Source organism: Phaethon aethereus (genome assembly GCF_964289735.1).
Source record: "Phaethon aethereus genome assembly, chromosome: 2".
Classification (NCBI taxonomy): Eukaryota; Metazoa; Chordata; class Aves; order Phaethontiformes; family Phaethontidae; genus Phaethon; species Phaethon aethereus.
In genome coordinates, this window is record NC_138582.1 from 127283763 (window position 1) to 127303441 (window position 19679).

The window sequence follows — 19679 nt, forward strand, 5'->3', positions numbered from 1 at the left end:
TGGGTGTGCTTGTAAATCATTTGTGCAAAATGATTTGTGCAAACCTCAGACATAGAGAGGTTTTCCTCAGAGGAAAACAAAACTAAATGCTCTTATTTTGGTATGCAAGTTACACTCCCAAATCCATACCTAGGACCAACTTTTGGAGGACTTGGGGGCTACACAGTACTTTGGAAAATGGATAGTAGGTAAGGGCTTGAAAGTCCTAATTCAGGGAAAATCCTGGTCATAATGTCAGTTGTGGCAAACAACACCCATAGTCACCAACCTGCAAAGGAATTGCAGAGTTGCCTTCAGCTCTCGGATTGCTGCCTACACCGACCCTTGCAAAGATGCTATCACTCCAATATAAGCCAGAAAGGAGCCTCGGTAAAATTTATGGGCCTGCATCCCCTTGCACCAAGTCAGGGAGTGGCGAGATGGTGTGATGGTCCACCCACACAACCTGTCGCAGGCTTCAGCTGCAGCTCCAGCCAGGATGGCACGTTGTTCTCTGCCCCCGTCACCCACTTTGCCATACTGGAGAATGTCAGCATGCTGCTCTATATTGGGTTAGACCTACATGCTTTTAACTAAAATAACAGAAAACATTGTAGGAGCATTGAAAAATATTTTCCCATGTGTTTTGCTTCAAGAGAAAAAAAACCTTATAGAGCCAACTATCTCCTAAATCTCACACTCCACTATTTCTGCTTAATTTTCTCCCACCTAAATGGCAACTATGCCTTAAAGCACCAGTTTAAAGTACTGTATACTTAATAAATTATAAAGTCAATCTTCATAATTTCTTTTCTCATACATTGGTCAGAGATGGTTTCAACACAGAAAGATATATGGGAGGTAACCTAGGTCTTCCACTAACAAAGCACTTAAGCATACACTTCAGCATGTCAGCATCCCAGCTGAAGACAGTGGGATATGTTTCAGTTAGGCACGTTTCACAATTTTCCTGAAGTTCAAAGAAAAATAACAAATTAACATACAGCAGAAAAAACCCCCAATATCCATATAATTGACACTATGGTAGTACCTTCTACTGAAATTCCACAGAATCAGGAAATACTTTCTTTAGTTAATTCAGCAGTGTTCCTTTTGGAGGCAGTGACAAAAATAGCTTTATTAGAGCACAAATTTGACCCAGCTCCATTTAGATGGAAGCAAAACTTTTTACCTCCAGTGGAAATGGAGCTCAATGAGAAAATGCAAGACTTTTTTATAGCTCAAGCATGATCCCAAAAAGCAAGTCCTGACAGTGGAATCATGACATTCTGTAAAATCTTAATGTTTAGTTATTCATAAATACACACCTATCAGGAACTCAGGTTCTAATGTCCTTTACATTTTCCACATAAAGTGCTTACACTTCTAGGATGTATCTGTGTGCCTCTGACATTTGTTTAAGGGTCAAATAAACAATGGTACTGTTATTTCAATCCATTTAGAAAGTTCTTAGATCATGTTTCCAGCAATACTTGGGTTTTGCTTTGTGGTTGGAACTTTTTTTTCGCGATAGTGTTGGGTTTTACTATCACTTTAATGGGTTTTCCCCTTCTCTTCACATTTCTGGTGCCACTATTTTACCAGATATCTGAAATACTCTGAAATACTTCTGCACTAATAAGAAGTGCTAGTTGCCCTGGGACAGCATCCAAAAAAGGCACATACGTTTAGGGAGGCTGGAAATATCACAGCACTTCCCAAAAATACAAGCTAGTCAATGCAACCACCTTGGAAATGGCGAGCCTGGAAAAGCTGATGGTGGGGAAAAAAAAAAAAAGGAATATATCATAGTATTTGAGCATGGCTACAACTAGGACTAAAAAAGGTAGTACTTTTTTTTTCTATGTCCAGAAAATCCTGGCAAATACAGACTAAAACAGTGCAATACTGAGCTATCTGAACACGTTAATTTGCCACACGATAGAGAATCGGGCCTTCTCTAGTGTTCATTCACCTTCAGTCACACCTTGTTTGCCTTCCTCATGCCCACAACTGGTAAAGCATTAGACAGATCGTATGGCACATCAGAAAGTAACTATGGAGCATGTATTTCTGCTGACGGCAGGGTTTTTTAATGCTCAAGGCACTGACACAATCAACTCGCATAAATGACAAGCTTGGCTCTACATTATAATTATTTTTAAATAAAAGCATTTTAAGTTCCAGTAAGGAACACGATGCAAGGAAAGGGATCCTAGAAACAATCACACACACAAGTCATTTAGCTACGTACAGTAACATGCAGTCATGACAGAATTAAATATTCATAAACTCAGGGGAGACGAAATTCTGTGTTCATCTATCACAATATGTAAACCACAGTTATCATTTTAAAAATAAAGCCCTTGTAGCCACCTTATTAAGCTGGATAGGCCCTGTTCAAATGATCAATTGTTGATACTCTCTTTTAATTAAAACAATAGGACAGATTTTACCAAACAGTAACAAACCTAGAAGTATAGGAGGCAAATATGACAAACTCGGGGCCTCCAGTTAAAGATACCTTTTTTTTAAAAAATACCTTGTATTTCTTATGATAATTGCAACCCTAGTCATGCAAAAAAGTGGTGTGACATAGTTGCTGCATTAATTTATTGCATTGCTGGTTTACATTCCTTCATTGTGTTACTGTTCTCTTACAGATTTGTTACAAAACCAAACTGTAGTAAAACTAGTTGAAGAAACACGGCCCAAATCCAGTACATGGCAACATTTCTTTTATCCATGTACACTAGGATTGTAATCCGGTTTGGGGTATCTGTCCATTCAGAGAATTACTCGGATTTCAAGAAAATATAAACGGATGTGTTTTACGGTCTAGCACACAGGGATCGCTCCTTCCAATGATCACCGTATTACGGTGAAACTTAGACATTTATCTGTCTCTGCCTATCACAGACCTACAGCAGAATTCACCGGCTTCGCTTCGGCAAACCCATGCCGAGAAAAATGAATGGCAACGAAGACAGTGCCCACAGACAAAAGCACCGATCAATGCACTTCGCTGACATTATCTTAATGGCAACCTTTTTCCATCCCATCCTCCCCACTTTCCGATCCTTCCAGCGGCAGACATATCCGCACGAAAGGATGCGATCTGACCCATTTCTCGCTGAACTCCGTCACCCGCGGGGTTTTCACTCGGCAGCGAGCAGCCGTCCCCCCGGTCCGCAATGACACAGCAGGGCTGGAGGGACAGGGCGCCCGGGGCTCCTTCCCACGCCCTCCCCCCCCGCCCACGCCACGGGTGACTCGCCCCTCGCCGCTGGGTGAAAACCGAGGCGAGAGGAAGGCAGCGGCGGCCCTGCCCCTCGAAGTGAGGGAAACTTTGGCGGCGGCACCGGGGCCGCCGCCCGCTGCGCCGCTCCCGGAGGGCGGGCGGAACAATGCCCGGCGCCCCGGGCCCCGCCGCGGCCCCGCGCCTCCCCGCCCCGCTGTGTCCTCAGGCAACCTCCGCCGCCGGCCCCCCCGCCGCCGCGCTGACAAAGGGCGGCGCGGCCGGGCGGCAGCGGCAGCGGGGACGGGAGCGGGAGCGGGCCCGCCCGCCCCGCCGAGCGCGGCCCCGGGCAGCCGGCCCCTCCGGCGGGCGCGGCGCCGAGCGGCCGGCGGCGGAGCGGACCTACCTTTTTGTCCTCTCTCTCGCTGCCGTGCCTCCGCTCCGGGTGGCCGCTGTCGGCGGCGGGGGCCGGCTCGGCGGGCTGCCCATCGCGGTGGTGCGGGCGCTGGTGCGGGCAGCTGCCAGACCCCGCCGCCGGGGGGATGGGCTCCGGGCACGGAGAAACTCCCTTAACATCCATCTCCATCTTCCAGTTCACTGTATTGCGAGACAAAAGCAGGCAAACACTTTCCACCACCCCGCGTCTTTCTTGTGCTTTCCCTTCTCTTTTATTTTTTTTCTTTCTTTCCTTTTTTTTTCCTTCCTTCCTTGCTTGCTTCCTTCCTTCTTTCCTTCCTTCCTTCCTTTTTCCCCCCTCAGGAGGCCGTGACACGCATGGCTCTGGCAGCCGCTGCTGCACCGATCCGGCGGCTGCAATCCTCCCCTAGATCCTCCAGACTTTTGTAGCCAGCGTGTCTCTGTGTGTGTGTGTGCGTGTGTGTCTGTGCGTGTGCGTGTCTGTAAGAGTGAGCGCGGGTGCGGGTGCGCGCGTGTCCTTGCGAGGATGGCCTTCAGTCGCCCCGAAGGAGCAAACGCTCACCAAGCGGCTCAACTCCCGGCCCCGGTCTCATCGTGGCGGTGATTTACTTGACGATACCGGTGTCCCAGGCCCGGACCGGCCCTCCCGGCCGCGGCCCTTTCAACAAAGTTAGCTGGAAGGAACCGAGCCCGGGGAGGGGGCGAGGGGAAACCGCCGGGCCTTAACACGGGGGAGCTGACAATAACCCGGTAATGTCAAGTAAAAGTTAAACCTCCCCCTTTCTCCCCTCCCCCCCCGCCCCCATCCCAGGCAAGCGCAATACAGCAAAGGCAAAGAAGCGATTTCAGACCTGTGCAAGGTGCTGGTGGCGAGAAGAGACGAGCATTTACCCGATTGTTGCTTTTATTTTCTTTTCCCCCGGCCTGCCCCCCACCCCCGGCACCACCCGCCGTTGCAAATGTGGGCTCCCGGCTGGTAATCTCCTCTCCCTGCTCTGAGCACTTGTGCGTGGCTGGAGCTCCCTCTCTCTCAGGCTGCCGGCGCCACGCAGCACTGCACAGGCAGGACTGGAGTAAGGAGAAAAACAAGAGCAAACCCAGGCTCGAAATCTGAATCAGTACCAGCCACCGGCTCTCCGATTTTATCAACACAAATACAAGGAAGAGAAAGGAGAAAAAAAAAGAAATCGCCCGTAAACTGCTAAATCAGTCGTGACTGCAGTGTGCACACCATTATTTTAGTCCTCGTGTTAGCTCCCTTCTCAGACTGAAGTTAGACATGGTAGGGGAAAATGCAATCTCATTAAGAGTGCTTTATACCAAACCAAGAATTTCCTTAGCGGCACCGGAGCCAAGCCAACGCTTCAGTTATTCCCCTTTGTTGTTTTCAAGAGATGAATGGTGAGCGTAGACCCGATCCTTCTTAAATCAGGACACCATCAGGTGACCAGCCTGCACTTCTAAATATAACACCACATTGTCCTGAGGAGCAGCTGCTTCGAAAGTTAACCGGGAACGCCTACCGAGAGCCTGCAGCGTCAAGATACCTATCTGATCTACACCTCATCTGTCTGACGCGTGTACTGACCCCTCCAGTAGCAACTGCCCGCTCCACAGAGGTACAAGGCCACATCCTCAGGACCCGGTCTATTTTACACCAGCAGAGAACCCGTCCCAGGGTATTTCGGGAAGCGGGTGGCTATCGGGTATTACATGATGGCCTTTTATCCTCACCTTGCGTCCCCTTATTCCCCAGCAGGATTGTTAACTGTGGGAACCTGCACAGATCTCATTGCAACAGTGTATTTGGACAAAGGGCAAGGGCTAATCTCGCAATAGAGAAAAAAAGAGTCTCTGTCACACACCAAAGCTGTATGTTTACAACATACATCTCTAAAGATCCTTTAGTATTATTCTTAAAGCATGTCAAGTATTTGTGGGCCTTGCTGTCTTCTCAGGATGGTGCAAATAAGGAGCATTTCTACTGAAACTATCACCATCAATGTTTAAAATTGAGGTAAATAATAAGACAATCAAGCCCTGAATATTAAAGTTTATAATCAAATACTTTAGACTGTTTACAATCATTTATTTATAATCATTTAAATATGGTCGACAATTTGGGGTGGAAGGATTTAAACATTCTGGATACTCATATAGTTTTAGCCTCATTACCAAAAAGCAGTGCTAACTGCAGACAGGCACTTTGGCGGGGGGGGGATCTGTTTGCATAGCCACAATGGCTGCGGAACACGTACAAAGGTGGACTTCGCTGCAGAATTGCCCAGCGCAAAGCAATAAGCCCACGTAGATGACAAAAATTCTGTGCTCAAGAGCTTTTCCAGTTTGGGTGAAAGTAATTCCAGTACCACAGGTTGGAAAATGGCAAGATAAAAGTGAAAATAAAAATATCGTTCATTCAGGCGCTACAGCGCACACTTACAAAATTACCGATAAATGACAGAGAAACCTTCCCGTGGTGGGTAATATTAAACAATACTGTTAGAAAATAACATTTCCCAATCTACCATCTCCAGATCTGTAAAGTGAAATTCAAAGCAAAACCAAACCATCTAAAAATAGAGAAAAGCTAACCCCAATACAAAATTTCACCATGTCCTCTGAAGCTTTATACCGGGGAGGGGGCGGACATTGGCAAAGAACCAAGGAAAACTAATTCCAGAGGTGAGGGCCCTTGACTCAGAAAGCTCTGCTCCTAATCCTAGAGAGTTTAACTCCCAAAACCAAAGAAACTTCTTAGATGGTTTGAGTGACCGTGATCATACATGAGAAGGGCAGGCCCTAGACTATATGAAAGTCAGTACAAAGATGTACAGTACTTGGCTGCTGAATTTCCAATTTCCCTTTCTTTCTTTTCTCTGCTTTTCCCCATCTTTCCTTTTTGTACTGCAAAAGACTTATAATACTATTGCAAAAGTAAAATTATTACAAATAATTCATCACAACTATACGTTCCCAATTGTTCTCTGCACAAACGAGGTTTCTGCCTGGTTCCTGTTATTCAATGGACTTCAAGATAATCCTAACTAGAACATACTTTGTCAGGCTAAGGTAAAGGTCTCAATAATCATTGCAAATTTCTGTGGGAGAAATAATGGTCTTCAGGCCCAACATACTTTGAGATACAAACAGTAACTACAAATCTAGGAGCACTAACAAACCGGAGAGGAAAACAAAATCGGAACCAGCAGGCTGAGGAGGTAAGAAATACGACCTCCTCCCAGGCTTCTAAGTGGTCCTTCTGAGAAGTACTGGGTTCCTCAGGTCCAGGCAGAAGCACATGAGCTTTTACCTTGAATTATTTTAGGGAAGCACTGAGAATGAGAGTGGGACTAAAGATTGTAATAATGCAACAAGCCACAGAGCTGAACAGTTGATCGCTATGGAGTAATGAAAAGTTTTCAGTACCTTCAACTAACTTGGTACGTACATCAAACTCAAACATAAGTCCACAGAACAGTATTTGGAGCTGAGGTGGAAGAATGGCGAGCCAGAGTCCTATATCACATGGCAACTGTCTTGGAAGACAATGCATTCAGAAGCAGAAACTAGGGAGACTCAGTGGAGGGCAAGTCAATCCACACCAGGAAGGCCATGTTCGTAAAAAAACAACGTTGTGTTGAATGCTTCCCAGATGTGCTGACAGATCAAAAAAAATTAGCACGGATCCTGTGATAGGACAAGAGGAAATGGCCTCAAGTTGCGCCAGGGGAGGTTTAGATTGGATATTGGGAAAAATTTCTTCACTGAGAGGGTGGTCAGGCATTGGAACAGGCTGCCCAAGGAGGTGGTGGAGTCACCATCTCTGGAAGTGTTCAAAAAACGCGTGGATGTGGCGCTTCAAGACATGGTTTAGGGAACATGGTGGCGCTGGATTAATGGTTGGACTTGATGATCTTGAAGATCCTTTCCAACCTTAGTGATTCTGTGATTCTGTGATGTTCCCTGTGGTGAAACAGCTTATAATTTACCTTCTATATAGAATAATAAAGTACATTACTGAATATGGACTCTCTATTACCATACACAACATGCATTAAGAATTTCTGAGCCCAGACCTATTGTTCGTTTTTCAAGAGAAACGGCATTAAAATATTGCTGGTGAAATCAATACTACAACTCATTAACACAAGCTCCCTGCTCCTGCATATTTTGCACTTGTGGGTTGTGCTGTAAAACAGGTGTAGGTGACTAAAGAGATTCCAGAGGGACTGACATTCTAAAATGCAAAAGGAAAACCTTTCAAGACCAACTACATTCTTCACGTTTCAAAAAATTAAAATTAGGGAGTGATGAGACTACGAATTTAATTACAGGCCAAGTATGGGAACAATTTGATGGAAAGGGTCAAAGATTGCTTCTTGTAGAAAACAGTGGCATTTTTGCATTCTTATTCTTGGTTATGATCAGATGATAGTACAGCATACGTTGTGAGCCACATGGCAGGGGAATCCTCTGTAGTCCTAATTAATGAGGCTAGAAATGGTGGGAAGACATACACAAAGTAAATTATTTGCTGTATTGGGTTCCCATGCAAGGTTTTGGTAGCGGGGGGGCTGCAGGGGTGGCTTCTGTGAGAAGCTGCTAGAAGCTTCCGCTATGTCTGACAGAGCCAACGCCAGCTGGCTCCAAGATGGACCCACTGCTGGCCAAGGACAAGTCAATAAGCGATGGTGGTAACGCTGCTGGGGTAAAATGTTTAAGAAGAAGGACAAAAAATTGCACAATGGCAATTGCAGCCAGAGAGAGGAGTGAAAATATGTGAGAGCAACAGCTTTGCAGATACCACGGTCAGTAAAGAAGGAGGTGGAAGAGGTGCTTGAGGTGCTGGAGCAGAGATTCCCCTGCAGCCTGTGGTGAAGAAAATGGTGAGGCAGGCTGTCCCTCTGCAGCCCATGGAGCTCCGCACTGGAGCAGATCTCCACCTGTAGCCCATGGAGGACCCATACCAGAGCAGATGGATGCCCAAAGGAGGCTGTGACCCCATGGGAAGCCCATGCTGGAGGAGGCTCCTGGCAGGACCTGTGGTCCCGTGGAGAGAGGAGCCCACACTGGAGCAGGTTTGCTGGCAGGGCTTGTGACCCTGTGGGGGACTCACGCTGGAGCAGCCTGTTCCTGAAGGACGGCACCCTGTGGAAGGCACCCAGGCTGGAGCAGTTTGTGAAGGACTGCAGCCTGTGGGAAGGACTCACATTGGAGAAGTTCGTGGAGAACTGTCTCCCGTGGACGGGAGCTCACGCTGGAGCGGCGGAAGAGTGTGAGGAGTCCTGTTCCTGAGGAGGAAGGAGCAGCAGAGACAACGTGTTATGAACTGACCGCAACACCCATTCCCTGTCCCTTGCGCCACTCGGAGGGAGGAGGTAGAGAAAATTGGGAGTGAAGTTGAGCCTGGGAAGAAGAAAAGGGTGGGGGGAAGTTATTTTAAGATTTGGTTTTAATTCTCATTACCCTACTCTGATTTGATTCGTAATAAATTAAATTAATTTTTCCCCAAACTGAGTCTGTTTTGCCTGTGACAGTAATTGCTGAATGATCCCTCCCTATCTTTATCTCAACCCCTTCATCATATTTTTCTCCCCCTGTCCAGCTGAGGAAGGGAGTGATAGAGCAGCTTGGTGGGCACCTGGTGTTCAGCCAAGGTCAACCCTCCACATTTGCCTACAATCGTATAGTAGTTCGGTGGCAGATTAAACAGAACATTTATGCCCTTTCCATGGTCTCTTCTTTCAGTCATTTGCTTCATTTAGCAATTTGTCACTTTTTCTTATGAATAGTTTTAAGATAACTGCTCAGAAATTGAGTCATTTATTGATGTTTACTTACATAATAATTCTTGTTCAAATACATTTTCAGGTTTTTCTCAAGCACATTTATATTTTTGTTAATGCAGATAAACTGAAGATGTTGCATGTCAAATGCACAAAAATGGCGATTACAAGTTAGCAGGATATATACAATCTTTATTAAAACAGAGCTATCGTTGTATGAGAGATGCAGCATTCGGCTTTCTGCTGCCTCACCTATCTGTTGGTTCAGGATTCACCTACTCACTGCATTCAACATTTGAATAATTTTGACCTTTTACCACCCTTAGACAATTCAAATCAAAGGTTTCCTGTTGTCAACACAAGCTCCTTGGGGCCTCACTCAACACTGTATCTGTCAACTTGCATTCTAGGCTATTTCATTTCTTGCTTGAGAGTTGCAGACAGAGTTGCTTTCTCATGAAGACTCTGACCTTATCGATAATTCCCTCTGTACTATACATTTCACAGTGGCTGACACAGATGTTCATTGAGTCATTTTCCCACCCATCGATGTCTGCTTCTGTTCTCTAAGGTACTTTACTGCAAGTATGGAAACATTCATACCTGGGGGCTCCTGTAACTTTCAAGATCTATCTATGCAAGTATCTTCTGTCTCAGAAAGTCTGTAATAGTATATGCTTAATAAATGCTATCCTAAAAGAATTATGTTGCATGGTGATATAAAGACATGCTGGATATTCTTAGAGAGTACAAGCTGAAATAGTATTTGAACTCCACCATTCTCTACACAGCCCAACATCAAAATGGATACATTACAAGCTGCATTTTCAAAAGCATCTTGTCTTCTACCTTTCCACCCACAATTTTGATAATATCAGTTCTCCCCTGCATTCTAACATTTTTGCTCACAAGTACTGAAACCACGAAGAATGGCTGCACAACTCAAGCCTTGAGTGACATTTTTTGAGCCTTTTAAAGACTTATCTCTGTTCCTTTTTTGGAACAAGAAGTCTTGTAACCCTTGGGAGGTCTCCTGAGCTCCTACAGCTCCTTTTCTAGAAAGGCACCAAAATAGAATTGATAGACTTCATGATTTTAAACATGAACACATCTCTTTGCAGTTTATATTCTATGTAACGGACAAACAAAACTGTTCTGGTTGTAGCCAGAGCTTCATCCTTCCTTGCCCAAGATATTGCAAAGAGAACAACAGCCATGCAGACCCTACACTCACTTTCCAAAGCAGTGTCATGATTTGAGCACGTATCTATTCTGCAGGGTGTATGTAAGGCTTTATTCCCCTCAAAATTGCTGTGTGAGGTGGAAGAAGCAGCAGCTATTTCTGCTGACTTTTCTGAGAGTTGGCCTGGGCTCATAGTTAGTCAAGACACCACTGGGTGGGACAGAAATCCTAACCTAGCAGAGTCAAAAAAAGGAAACACAGCTCTGAGACAAATAAGCAGGCAGCAGAGCCACGCAGACGTTTGTTTCACACAATCTGAAAACATCTGTATTTCAATGGGTGATGCTGCAGTCTTCTCAGTTCCTGTGGTAAGCCTGGATCTGTGCCAAATTGAAAAATTTGACCTATTTTTCTTTTTTGGGGGGAAAGGAAAGCATCCACTGAGTTCACTAAACTTAGAAAATGGGAGAAAAGGTAATTTGTCATAACAATCATTTGTTAGAAACAAATAAACAAAAGGGAGATGTATTAACACAAGGGGGAAAGAATTGGTCTGTACTGTTTCTTAACGGGTGCCAAATCTTCATTGCCAGAGATGAAATTTTCAGGAGCAGACAAAGGCATGAGAATGCTCTACAAGGGATACAACATCTCCAGTGGCAGCCAAGGGTCAGTGTGTAAGGACTGGTCCAGTGAAGTTCAGCGTCCCACTAACAGGGAGAGACAGAGATAACAAGAATATGCGTGGGCTTAGCCCTCAGGCATTTCTGCTTCACCAGCTGACCTGAAGCCCACACACAGCACACAGCTCTGCTGTGCAAAGTGCAGAGGAGATCTGTGTAGGAACTAGTGCAAGTCTTAGGAGCACTAACTCCTGTCCAATTTTCCATGCCATGGAGTGTTCTTATGTGCTTTAATTTCTGATGTGCACAGTAGGATCCTAAAGAAACATTCCTCAGAGCTGGAACATGTCATGGGTTAAGGAGAATGCCCAGAACAGTTAGGTGTTTAGTTCCACTGATCCCTTTCTTCCTTGGTTTTGGTTTGGTTTTTTTTTTTCCCCTCTCCCAATCTCTTTTCACTGCTTCTGTCCCTTGTAGTGGAGAGAAGCATAAGGGCTCAATGTGCTAACAGCATCTTTTTTTTTTTTTTTTTTGTAGCAGACTGCATACATATATATGCAAATATAGTTTTGAGCTGGGGTGATGGGTTTTGTTTAAAACTTTCAAAACTGAAGTCTGGAGAATTTTCTTGATGATGAAAATAGATGAGTAACCCATTTGGTAGTAACTGTGTAAACAATATGCACAAAACCACTTTATTAAAATGTTTCTGCCTTTGATTTGTAAACTAATGCATACCGCTCAATTTGACTACTTCTCCCAACTTCTGCTAACTCTCTGGCCCTGCTAGAATATGCCCCATTCTCCCCTTGTTTCTTCTGCAGATTGGAAACACATTTAAATTCACCAGATTTCTTAGAGTAAAAAAAAAAGGTGTGTTAAGCATAAATTAAAGAAACAAAGTATGATTAAGCATCAGTAAGACCTAACACAATTCATTACATCTTTTTAAAACTAAAAATTGATAAGAAGTATGTACATTATCAATTACTCTTCTATTCAACTGCTGGGACTTGAGTTTAGGGTTTTACAGTTTTGTCCACTATATTCAGGTCTTAATCTGCAACTGGCTGAATCCAGTGAGTCAGAAAGTATGTATTTAGACAGTATAGTCTTCACCATTTTAATTAATCTTTAGGAAAGAGTCTGACTTTGCTGTCTTTGCCTAGAATAAACCTGTTTTGATGTCAATACTACAACTACAAGGTGGAATGAAGGACTGGGCTTTGAAGGAGAAACACAAAATCCCGAACTTTCCCTTTCCAAAATAATTTTAAATTCCATAAATAATTTCAATATATGCATACTTTGGATCTAGCAATGTCTCCTTAATTGTAAAGGCTACATTTTCTCTATCTCTGCTTTTGCAGGATGCTATAGGGGGGAAAAAACAAACCTAGTAAAAATTTTAAAGAAACATTTGCTGAGTGGAATATCATACATTTTCCAAAAGAAACATAAGAAATGTATTTTTGCTTAATTTTTCTACCCACAATTGTAGAGTTAAAAACAGACATTGGAACAACTGAATATGAAGCAAGTTAATGAGGATACATGAGAAGACTATAAGATGCAAAAACCTAGGAAACTGATGAAAGTGAAAAACCCTGCAAATGCTTTTCTGACTTTGAATGGCAAACTCAAGAGAGATGAAAGATGAATGCATCAAAAAGAACATCCTTTTGTTCCTTGAAAGAACAGGTTTTGTCTACTTTTATTTCTTGGACAACATCACTGGTACTACACTCACAAAAAACAATGGAAGACATGCATGTCCCTGCCCCAAGGAGTGTACAGTCAAAAAGCCAATGGAAAAATGTCCAGTAATTTCAAAATTAGTAGGATTAGACCCAAAATGAGGCAAACGTACTTGAGTAGCAACGCCTGTCAGCATATTAGCAATAGTTCAGCAAAAGACAACAGTCAGCCTAGCCATTCAAAGACATGTTTTGATGACAGATTAAAAATAAATAGATACGGTAATGGATATAAACTGAATGAAAATAAACTGAAGCTGCAAGGAAACGTTTTGATTAAAAAGCTGATGTTCTCAGGTCAAATATGCTGTCAACAGGGTATGACACTTAAGGTCTCAAAAAACACTCAGGGCTAAACTTCAACTTTGTGCATGCAAATCACTGGTGTGTGTGGTTGTTTATCACTGTCACTTGTACAAGCAAATGATAGAATTTACATCTGTAAAAGCCCATTTGTGCTTAGTTTGTATTCAGTTAGCACAAACAGCTGAGGTTTGTATGCATATCTGTGTATTTTATCATTTGATTGCAGAAAAAGCAGTGCTCAAAATTGTACCTGAAAAATAGATGTCATATTTCAAAAATCTGGTTCTGAGTAGTACTCAGCAAAAGCAAAAAAAACCCAGTGCAATGCTGCAGATACAATCTAATCTATTTCCAGCAATAGCACCAAAATAAGATAACACAATTTAAGATCAAACAAACAAGATGCCAGGCATCATGTAGATGTTAGTGTGTGTTTGTCTGTTTCCTTTATTGTGCCCTTTAATTGACAGGGAAGTAGTTCGTAATTTTGGCAGTTGATAGGGGTCAGTTAACTTCAGAGAATTTACTACTCCTTTGCTACAACTAGGTACAATTCATAACTCTTAGTACTCTTGTTTGATCCTGCCTACAGACTCATGGCATGCCTGTACTTTACAGTGGTGCCAGTCATGTAACCAGAAGTAAAATTCCTGGATCAGGACCAGTGTGAGGCGGAGTGAGTCAGCTAACATCTCCCTATGCCATCTTCAGCATTGAGCTAGGTCCTTCACTGAATTCTGCATCAGCACAAACCCAGCTATCCCAGCCCAATGGATCCCAATTCACTGGGATCCATTGTGTTCTGCCTATTTGTCTTTAAAATATATTACTTCATTATTTATATGTGTTTGACAGGATATTGTAGCAAGAGCTAGAGAAAATTTATTTAGAGTGAATGCTTAGATTCTGAAACACAAGACTCAACTGCCAGGGAAGAGAACTGTTCACTGTCCAGTTTAACTCTTGCACTTGCCTCTTAAGAGACAATGTTATCCCTCATACAATAAATGACATTCACTCATAGTCTGTGAGCTTATCTGTTCAGCTATTCGTCTCAGTTCATATGAGCACCAGGAGAACTCTCAGCTGCAGAAAACAGTTGAAGTCAGAGACCAACAGCAATCTGAGAGATTTTATTTATACTTCTTCATCAGCCACTTAATCTATTCTCAACTTCCAAATGGTACTTTCCTTTGACCTACCTGTACCTACCTCGCTTGAAATTTGGTTTCCACAGTTGAGACTTCAGACCTCTGGAAACAGTGTGCCAGCATGTGAAACCTGAGTCCTCATATCATTCTCTGTACACGTAAAAGTAGTCAGGATTCAAACCCTGAACAGTAGTAGCTCTTAAATTACCTTGTGTTCTCGTGAAAGTCAGTTCACAGCTGAACATAAGGTAAACGGTATTCCCCCAAAGCAGAATTTAGCATACTTTTAAGTATATATACTTTCAATTATTTAGTATACTTTCAAAAATTCAAGTTTGAGAGCTGAGGGCATGTCCATGAAGACAAAGCCTATGTGAAGTAGATCTAGTGAATGTGTTCTTGTTTAATGCAAGAGCTTTGTCTGGAAGATAGTGAAAGAGCTAAACAGCTATTATTAGAAATAATAGGGCTGTACATTAACCTGAGCAGGTCTGGTACTGGGAAAACCCCTATCTTCTTAGAACTAAGCAACTGCGAGATGCCTGCTTTTTCTCGTGTCATTATCACATTGATGATGTCTCACAATAACAAAACAATTTTGCAGAAAAAAAGTATATTGTGTGCCTTCCGTGAAATCAATTTGCATTTCTATTACTTTCTAATGAGAAACATTACAGTTTACATATTTGGCTATATTTATACAGATTTTAAAAGCATGTCAAGTCATCTGCTTTGCTAACCCTACAGTAACTGCTCTGGAATAATTATTTGTGTGTTTATTATATTAGGCACTTCTGTCTTTTCTAAAGCAAATTAGAAGAAAATTAGGAATTGACATCCTAGATAAGACCAACAGTCCTCCTGCTCCAACACCCTGACAGTGCCCAGTGCCAAATCCTCGTCAAAGGAAAATAAGCAGGCAAAAGTATTGAATAAGTATACAACAACTAGTCTGTACTAGACATTTCTTCTTAATTCCCACCATGCTGTCATTAATTTACGCAAAAAATAACAAATTTTATCTACCGTGTAAAAAACATTTCTTACAGTAACTCCTGTAACTGTTGATGATCTTTTTACCCATATAAAGGTCTAATACTCTGAGAATCTTATAAGGCTTTTTGAAAATCCGAAATAAGGTACAGCAAAGCAAATGCAAATCCATAGACATTACTTTTTCAAACAACATGGCTAATGACTCAGTGTTGTTTAGATATGCTTTTTGATTTCTACAGCTGCATCCTCCAGTGCTGTGCTATCAGTCAGACTAAAGTTCTAAACAATCTGGTGATTTTACAGTCCTGTGACATCTAATAGCTGATTTATTTTTTTCTGCCTGTCACAACAACATAACCATCTATTTAAGGAGAACATTCAAGCTCTTATTTAAGATTTTCCTTCTACTAAAGCAACCTGTATTCTGGGATATGATTCAGAGGGATGGGAGGGTTAAATAGGTACAAGCCGACAATTTTGCCTTTTGGTCATTCTTTCTCGACAAACTAACTTCAAGAATGCCAAGTTGAGAACTTTCTTATTCTCTGTTCAGGAAATACTTAATATGTTTCAAGAATATCTGCAGCCTACATAAAAGCAAAGAGGAAAGGAAAATATTAAATCTAATCTCTATGTTTCATTAAAAAAATCCACTCAGATGACCCTGTGTATTTGTGCATTTAAACACATGGGTATATATCAGTATATAAAGCACACACATATATAAACATATATTTCTGTATTCTGTATTATACAGACAAACCTACGCCCCCATATGTGAAAAGGAATATGGGGTAGATGGCAAACAAAAACATCCCTGCTTCTTAGCTCAGTCCCATTTGTCATGTTTCAGGGTGAACTAGAACTATTTACAGGCAAGAAATGCCATAGCATTGGGAAAAAGGGGGAAATACTCTCAAGGGGGAAAAAAAGAGTGTTTATTAATGGAAATTGGAAAATTCCCTTGAAACACAAAGGAGAATTGAAAGCAGTCTCCAGGGGAAAAAACAGAATAAAATCTTGATAGCTGAAACAATTCTAAAATGTTGGAGGAAGAAATTAATCTGAGCTGAAACTTGCTAATTGGTGTAGCTGGTTATGGACAAATATTAAAAGAATAGCAGCCTGATTCAGAGAGCCTAGACTAAATTTAAATGCAATGATGTAGCAGACTGGCTGAAGAACAAGTTTATGATTCAGGAGTAGCAAACAGAAGAGATATGAATTGAAAGGATATAGGACCATATTGTCCATACATACCCTCAAGTGGAAATTCAGAAAATCTAGAAAGTTAAAATGACAGGTATTGGTTTCACTAAAAAGATGAAAAGATACTGTTAAATTGGAGGATCTCATTTGGCCAGTTATAGGTAACAAGTTTAGTATGTATTACTTGTCATAGTACAAAGAATTCTTAATTTCTTGAGCTGAAATTTGACAGCTCAGGTCTTCAAGTGAATTCATGAAAGGGTGCTGATATAGCGCTGGTGTATATTTTAAGAGTTCTGAGGAAAAAAGTTCTCTGGAGTAATTTCTTTTTCAAAATGAAAACTTGAATTTTGGCACAGCAACCAAGTTATCTGTACTAGTTAAAATACAACTTCTTATCTCATTAATACTTGACTAAAGAGATTTTGTCTTCAGGAGGCAACTGAAAGGAATGTGATGTTAGGGACAAAGTGAAAAAGGACAGCCTTTATGACTGATGGTGGTAGTCTGATGAGTGAAATCCCTGTTCTTCTTCAGAAGGAATTTTATGTTAATAAACATTTTCTCTACACTGAAAAATAGAGGTTTCAAAACAAAATAGTTCAAAGAGGAGAGAAGTTTTTAAAGTTTCTCTTGAAATCCACCGTTTGGATAAAACAGTTTTGTCTTAATGTTCAGGTGCTCATTGGTAATCAAATTTTGGTTTTACTTCTCATCATTTAACATCTCTAATAACCAGGACACACTCAACATTGTTTATTATCTTGAAAACTTTTCAGTTGTCTGAAAGCTCTAAGTTTTAGGAAAAAATATTCATCCCGACTGCAAAAGATAATTAACGTGTTAAGTACAATTAAAGGGTAAAGGAAATGCAGCTACATTACATCACTCAAACTGGCTTACAATCAAACCATCTTAAAAAAAGCCTCACAGTAATACTTCAAGATTTTCACAGTCTGAGAAAAGATGTACCTAATACAATATCCAAAGGGATTAAGGCAGATTCAGTTTTTATAGACATAAGATAGTCAAAGGGAAACCTTTTAGAAGCTTTATTGGAAGGCTTCAGAATCTAGCTTCACAGACTTCCAGCTAGCAGACGATGATATAGCCTATTTGTAAACAAATGGTTATTCATTAGCTATGATGTCTGGGAAATGAAAATTGCTTGGGATTTATGAGTAAGTCATCTCATTTCTCTTAGTTGTGGCAATGACTCAATTTTCCCAGCTAGAGTGGAGTTTCAGTATGTTCCACCACCAATCTTGCAATAGACTTTATCACTTGGATGTTTGGTTTTTTCTTAATTCTTAACAACTGTGGTCATAAGACATGGTATCTGTGGGGAGCTTTTACTATGAGAAAGCATTGTGTATTTAGCAGAACTGTAGTCAAAATATTCTTTCCTATTTAATTACAAAACTCTGTTTGTAATTTTATGTAGAAGTAAATAAATAAATATCATTATTTAGAATGACAGCAAGCAAGAAATAGTAAATAGTAAACAGTAAAAAAAGAAAAGTATTAAGGTTGCAAAATAGCCCAGTTAGTGCTACTGTACAAAGGCAAAGGAAACTCCTCAATGCTTACCAACACGTCCCAAGTTTGTAAATGCAGAGCACCATGCGGTATATGGGAATGGGTCGATTCCTGTCTGCAGAGCTCTAGTAAATTGAGCAGCAGAGCTGAATGACCAGAGAGAAATTTACTGAGTTTCGGTCCTTAGTTCTTGCAAATTTTTCATCACTGAACATTTTCCAGGCACCTGCATTTTGAGCTTACACACATATCCCTGTCTTTTAAGCTCTCTGAGTTTGAATGTATCTCAAATACTCTCTTCCCTTGGATATTCTGATTTAGAGTTTCCCTCCTCAGAGACATGTGACAGAAACACAAAGCATGTAGACTCTAAGGGTATTCTAAGAATGACCAATTCATATGGGGTTTCAGTGAAAAACTTGCCATTATGAATTTTCGATGAAGTAAGCATACATAAAGCATAAAAAGCCTAAAGAACAATAAGACTATGTTTGGAAAGTCAATGCAACTTCCTAGCTTTTAAAAAGCAAAAATTATAAACAGAAGTTACATCACACGCAAGTACTCTCAACTGGTTTGAGTTTTTAGGTGCAGCACAGACCTCTGACGTGCAATCTAGAGAAGTATTTGAGTAGTGAAAAGCTGTCACTCTTCTGTGAATCAGCCACAAGAGGCAGGCGAGACATGCATTTCATCTGGTCTACAGAATTATTACCCGATGGGAGCAAAAGACTAGCTCTAGGGGGCAGGCAAAGGTATATACCTACCTATAATTTTCCAGACATAAATCCTCCACTGGTCCAATTTCCAGTACATCCATATTACAGTCATAGATTTCCTGCTGGCCTTCCCAGTCAAATAATTCCTTCCTGAGATCCAGACCATTCCCACTTCCCTCTATTATTTTTACATTTTAACTCCAGTTTTCTCTGTCTTCACATCTTTTGGCTAAAAATTTAAGTTGCTCTTTCCTCCTGCGCTCCATTGTTGTCCCCATCCTTGCAAGACTCAGATCCAGCTCCTACTGCTTCACTTAGGCAGTTTTCCTTTTATTGCTGTGGCATCAGCAGGGGTTCTTTGACACTAAAAGAGAGATAATCTGCTGCTACAAGCTCTGTTCTCCAAACCACAATACTTGTCAAAAGAGAGGAGGAATTGTACAAAGTCCCACTCAGCCCCTTCAGTCCAGGCAAGGAGCAGACCTAGTGCAGATGAAGCTTTGGTGAAGATAGCTGCCAAACCCTAATGGTGAAAAACATGGAAGCTTTTTCTGTTTGGTTTGGTTTTTTGGGGTTTTTTTTCCCAGCAGGTTATAAACGCAAGCCAAATGTAGGCAGATTTTCACAGGATAGCTCCTGCCAAATTTTAGGCCACTGCTCCAGAACGTGAAGATAATACTGTTTCCTTGGTAATCGTAAACATTTTTCATAGGGGCAGAAATACTTTCCTATGAAACCTATTGTAAGGCATAGATGCGCCCTGCCTGCATAAG

The 19679-nt window shown here is 41.8% G+C and overlaps 1 protein-coding gene across 1 annotated transcript; it reads right to left on the reverse strand.

Annotated features, from left to right (window-relative positions):
- Window positions 1-3134: 3134 nt before the first annotated feature.
- LOC309417628 (uncharacterized protein) lies at window positions 3135-4449 on the reverse strand. The gene has a single exon (XM_082015153.1). The coding sequence runs from the start codon at window positions 3801-3803 to the stop codon at window positions 3138-3140; it is 666 nt and encodes a 221-aa protein (XP_081871279.1). The 5' UTR covers window positions 3804-4449; the 3' UTR covers window positions 3135-3137.
- Window positions 4450-19679: the final 15230 nt, after the last annotated feature.

Bases quoted from the DNA above. Each gene is read 5' to 3' on its own strand.
- LOC309417628 (XM_082015153.1), bottom strand. From the start codon at position 3,803: ATGGAGATGGATGTTAAGGGAGTTTCTCCGTGCCCGGAGCCCATCCCC.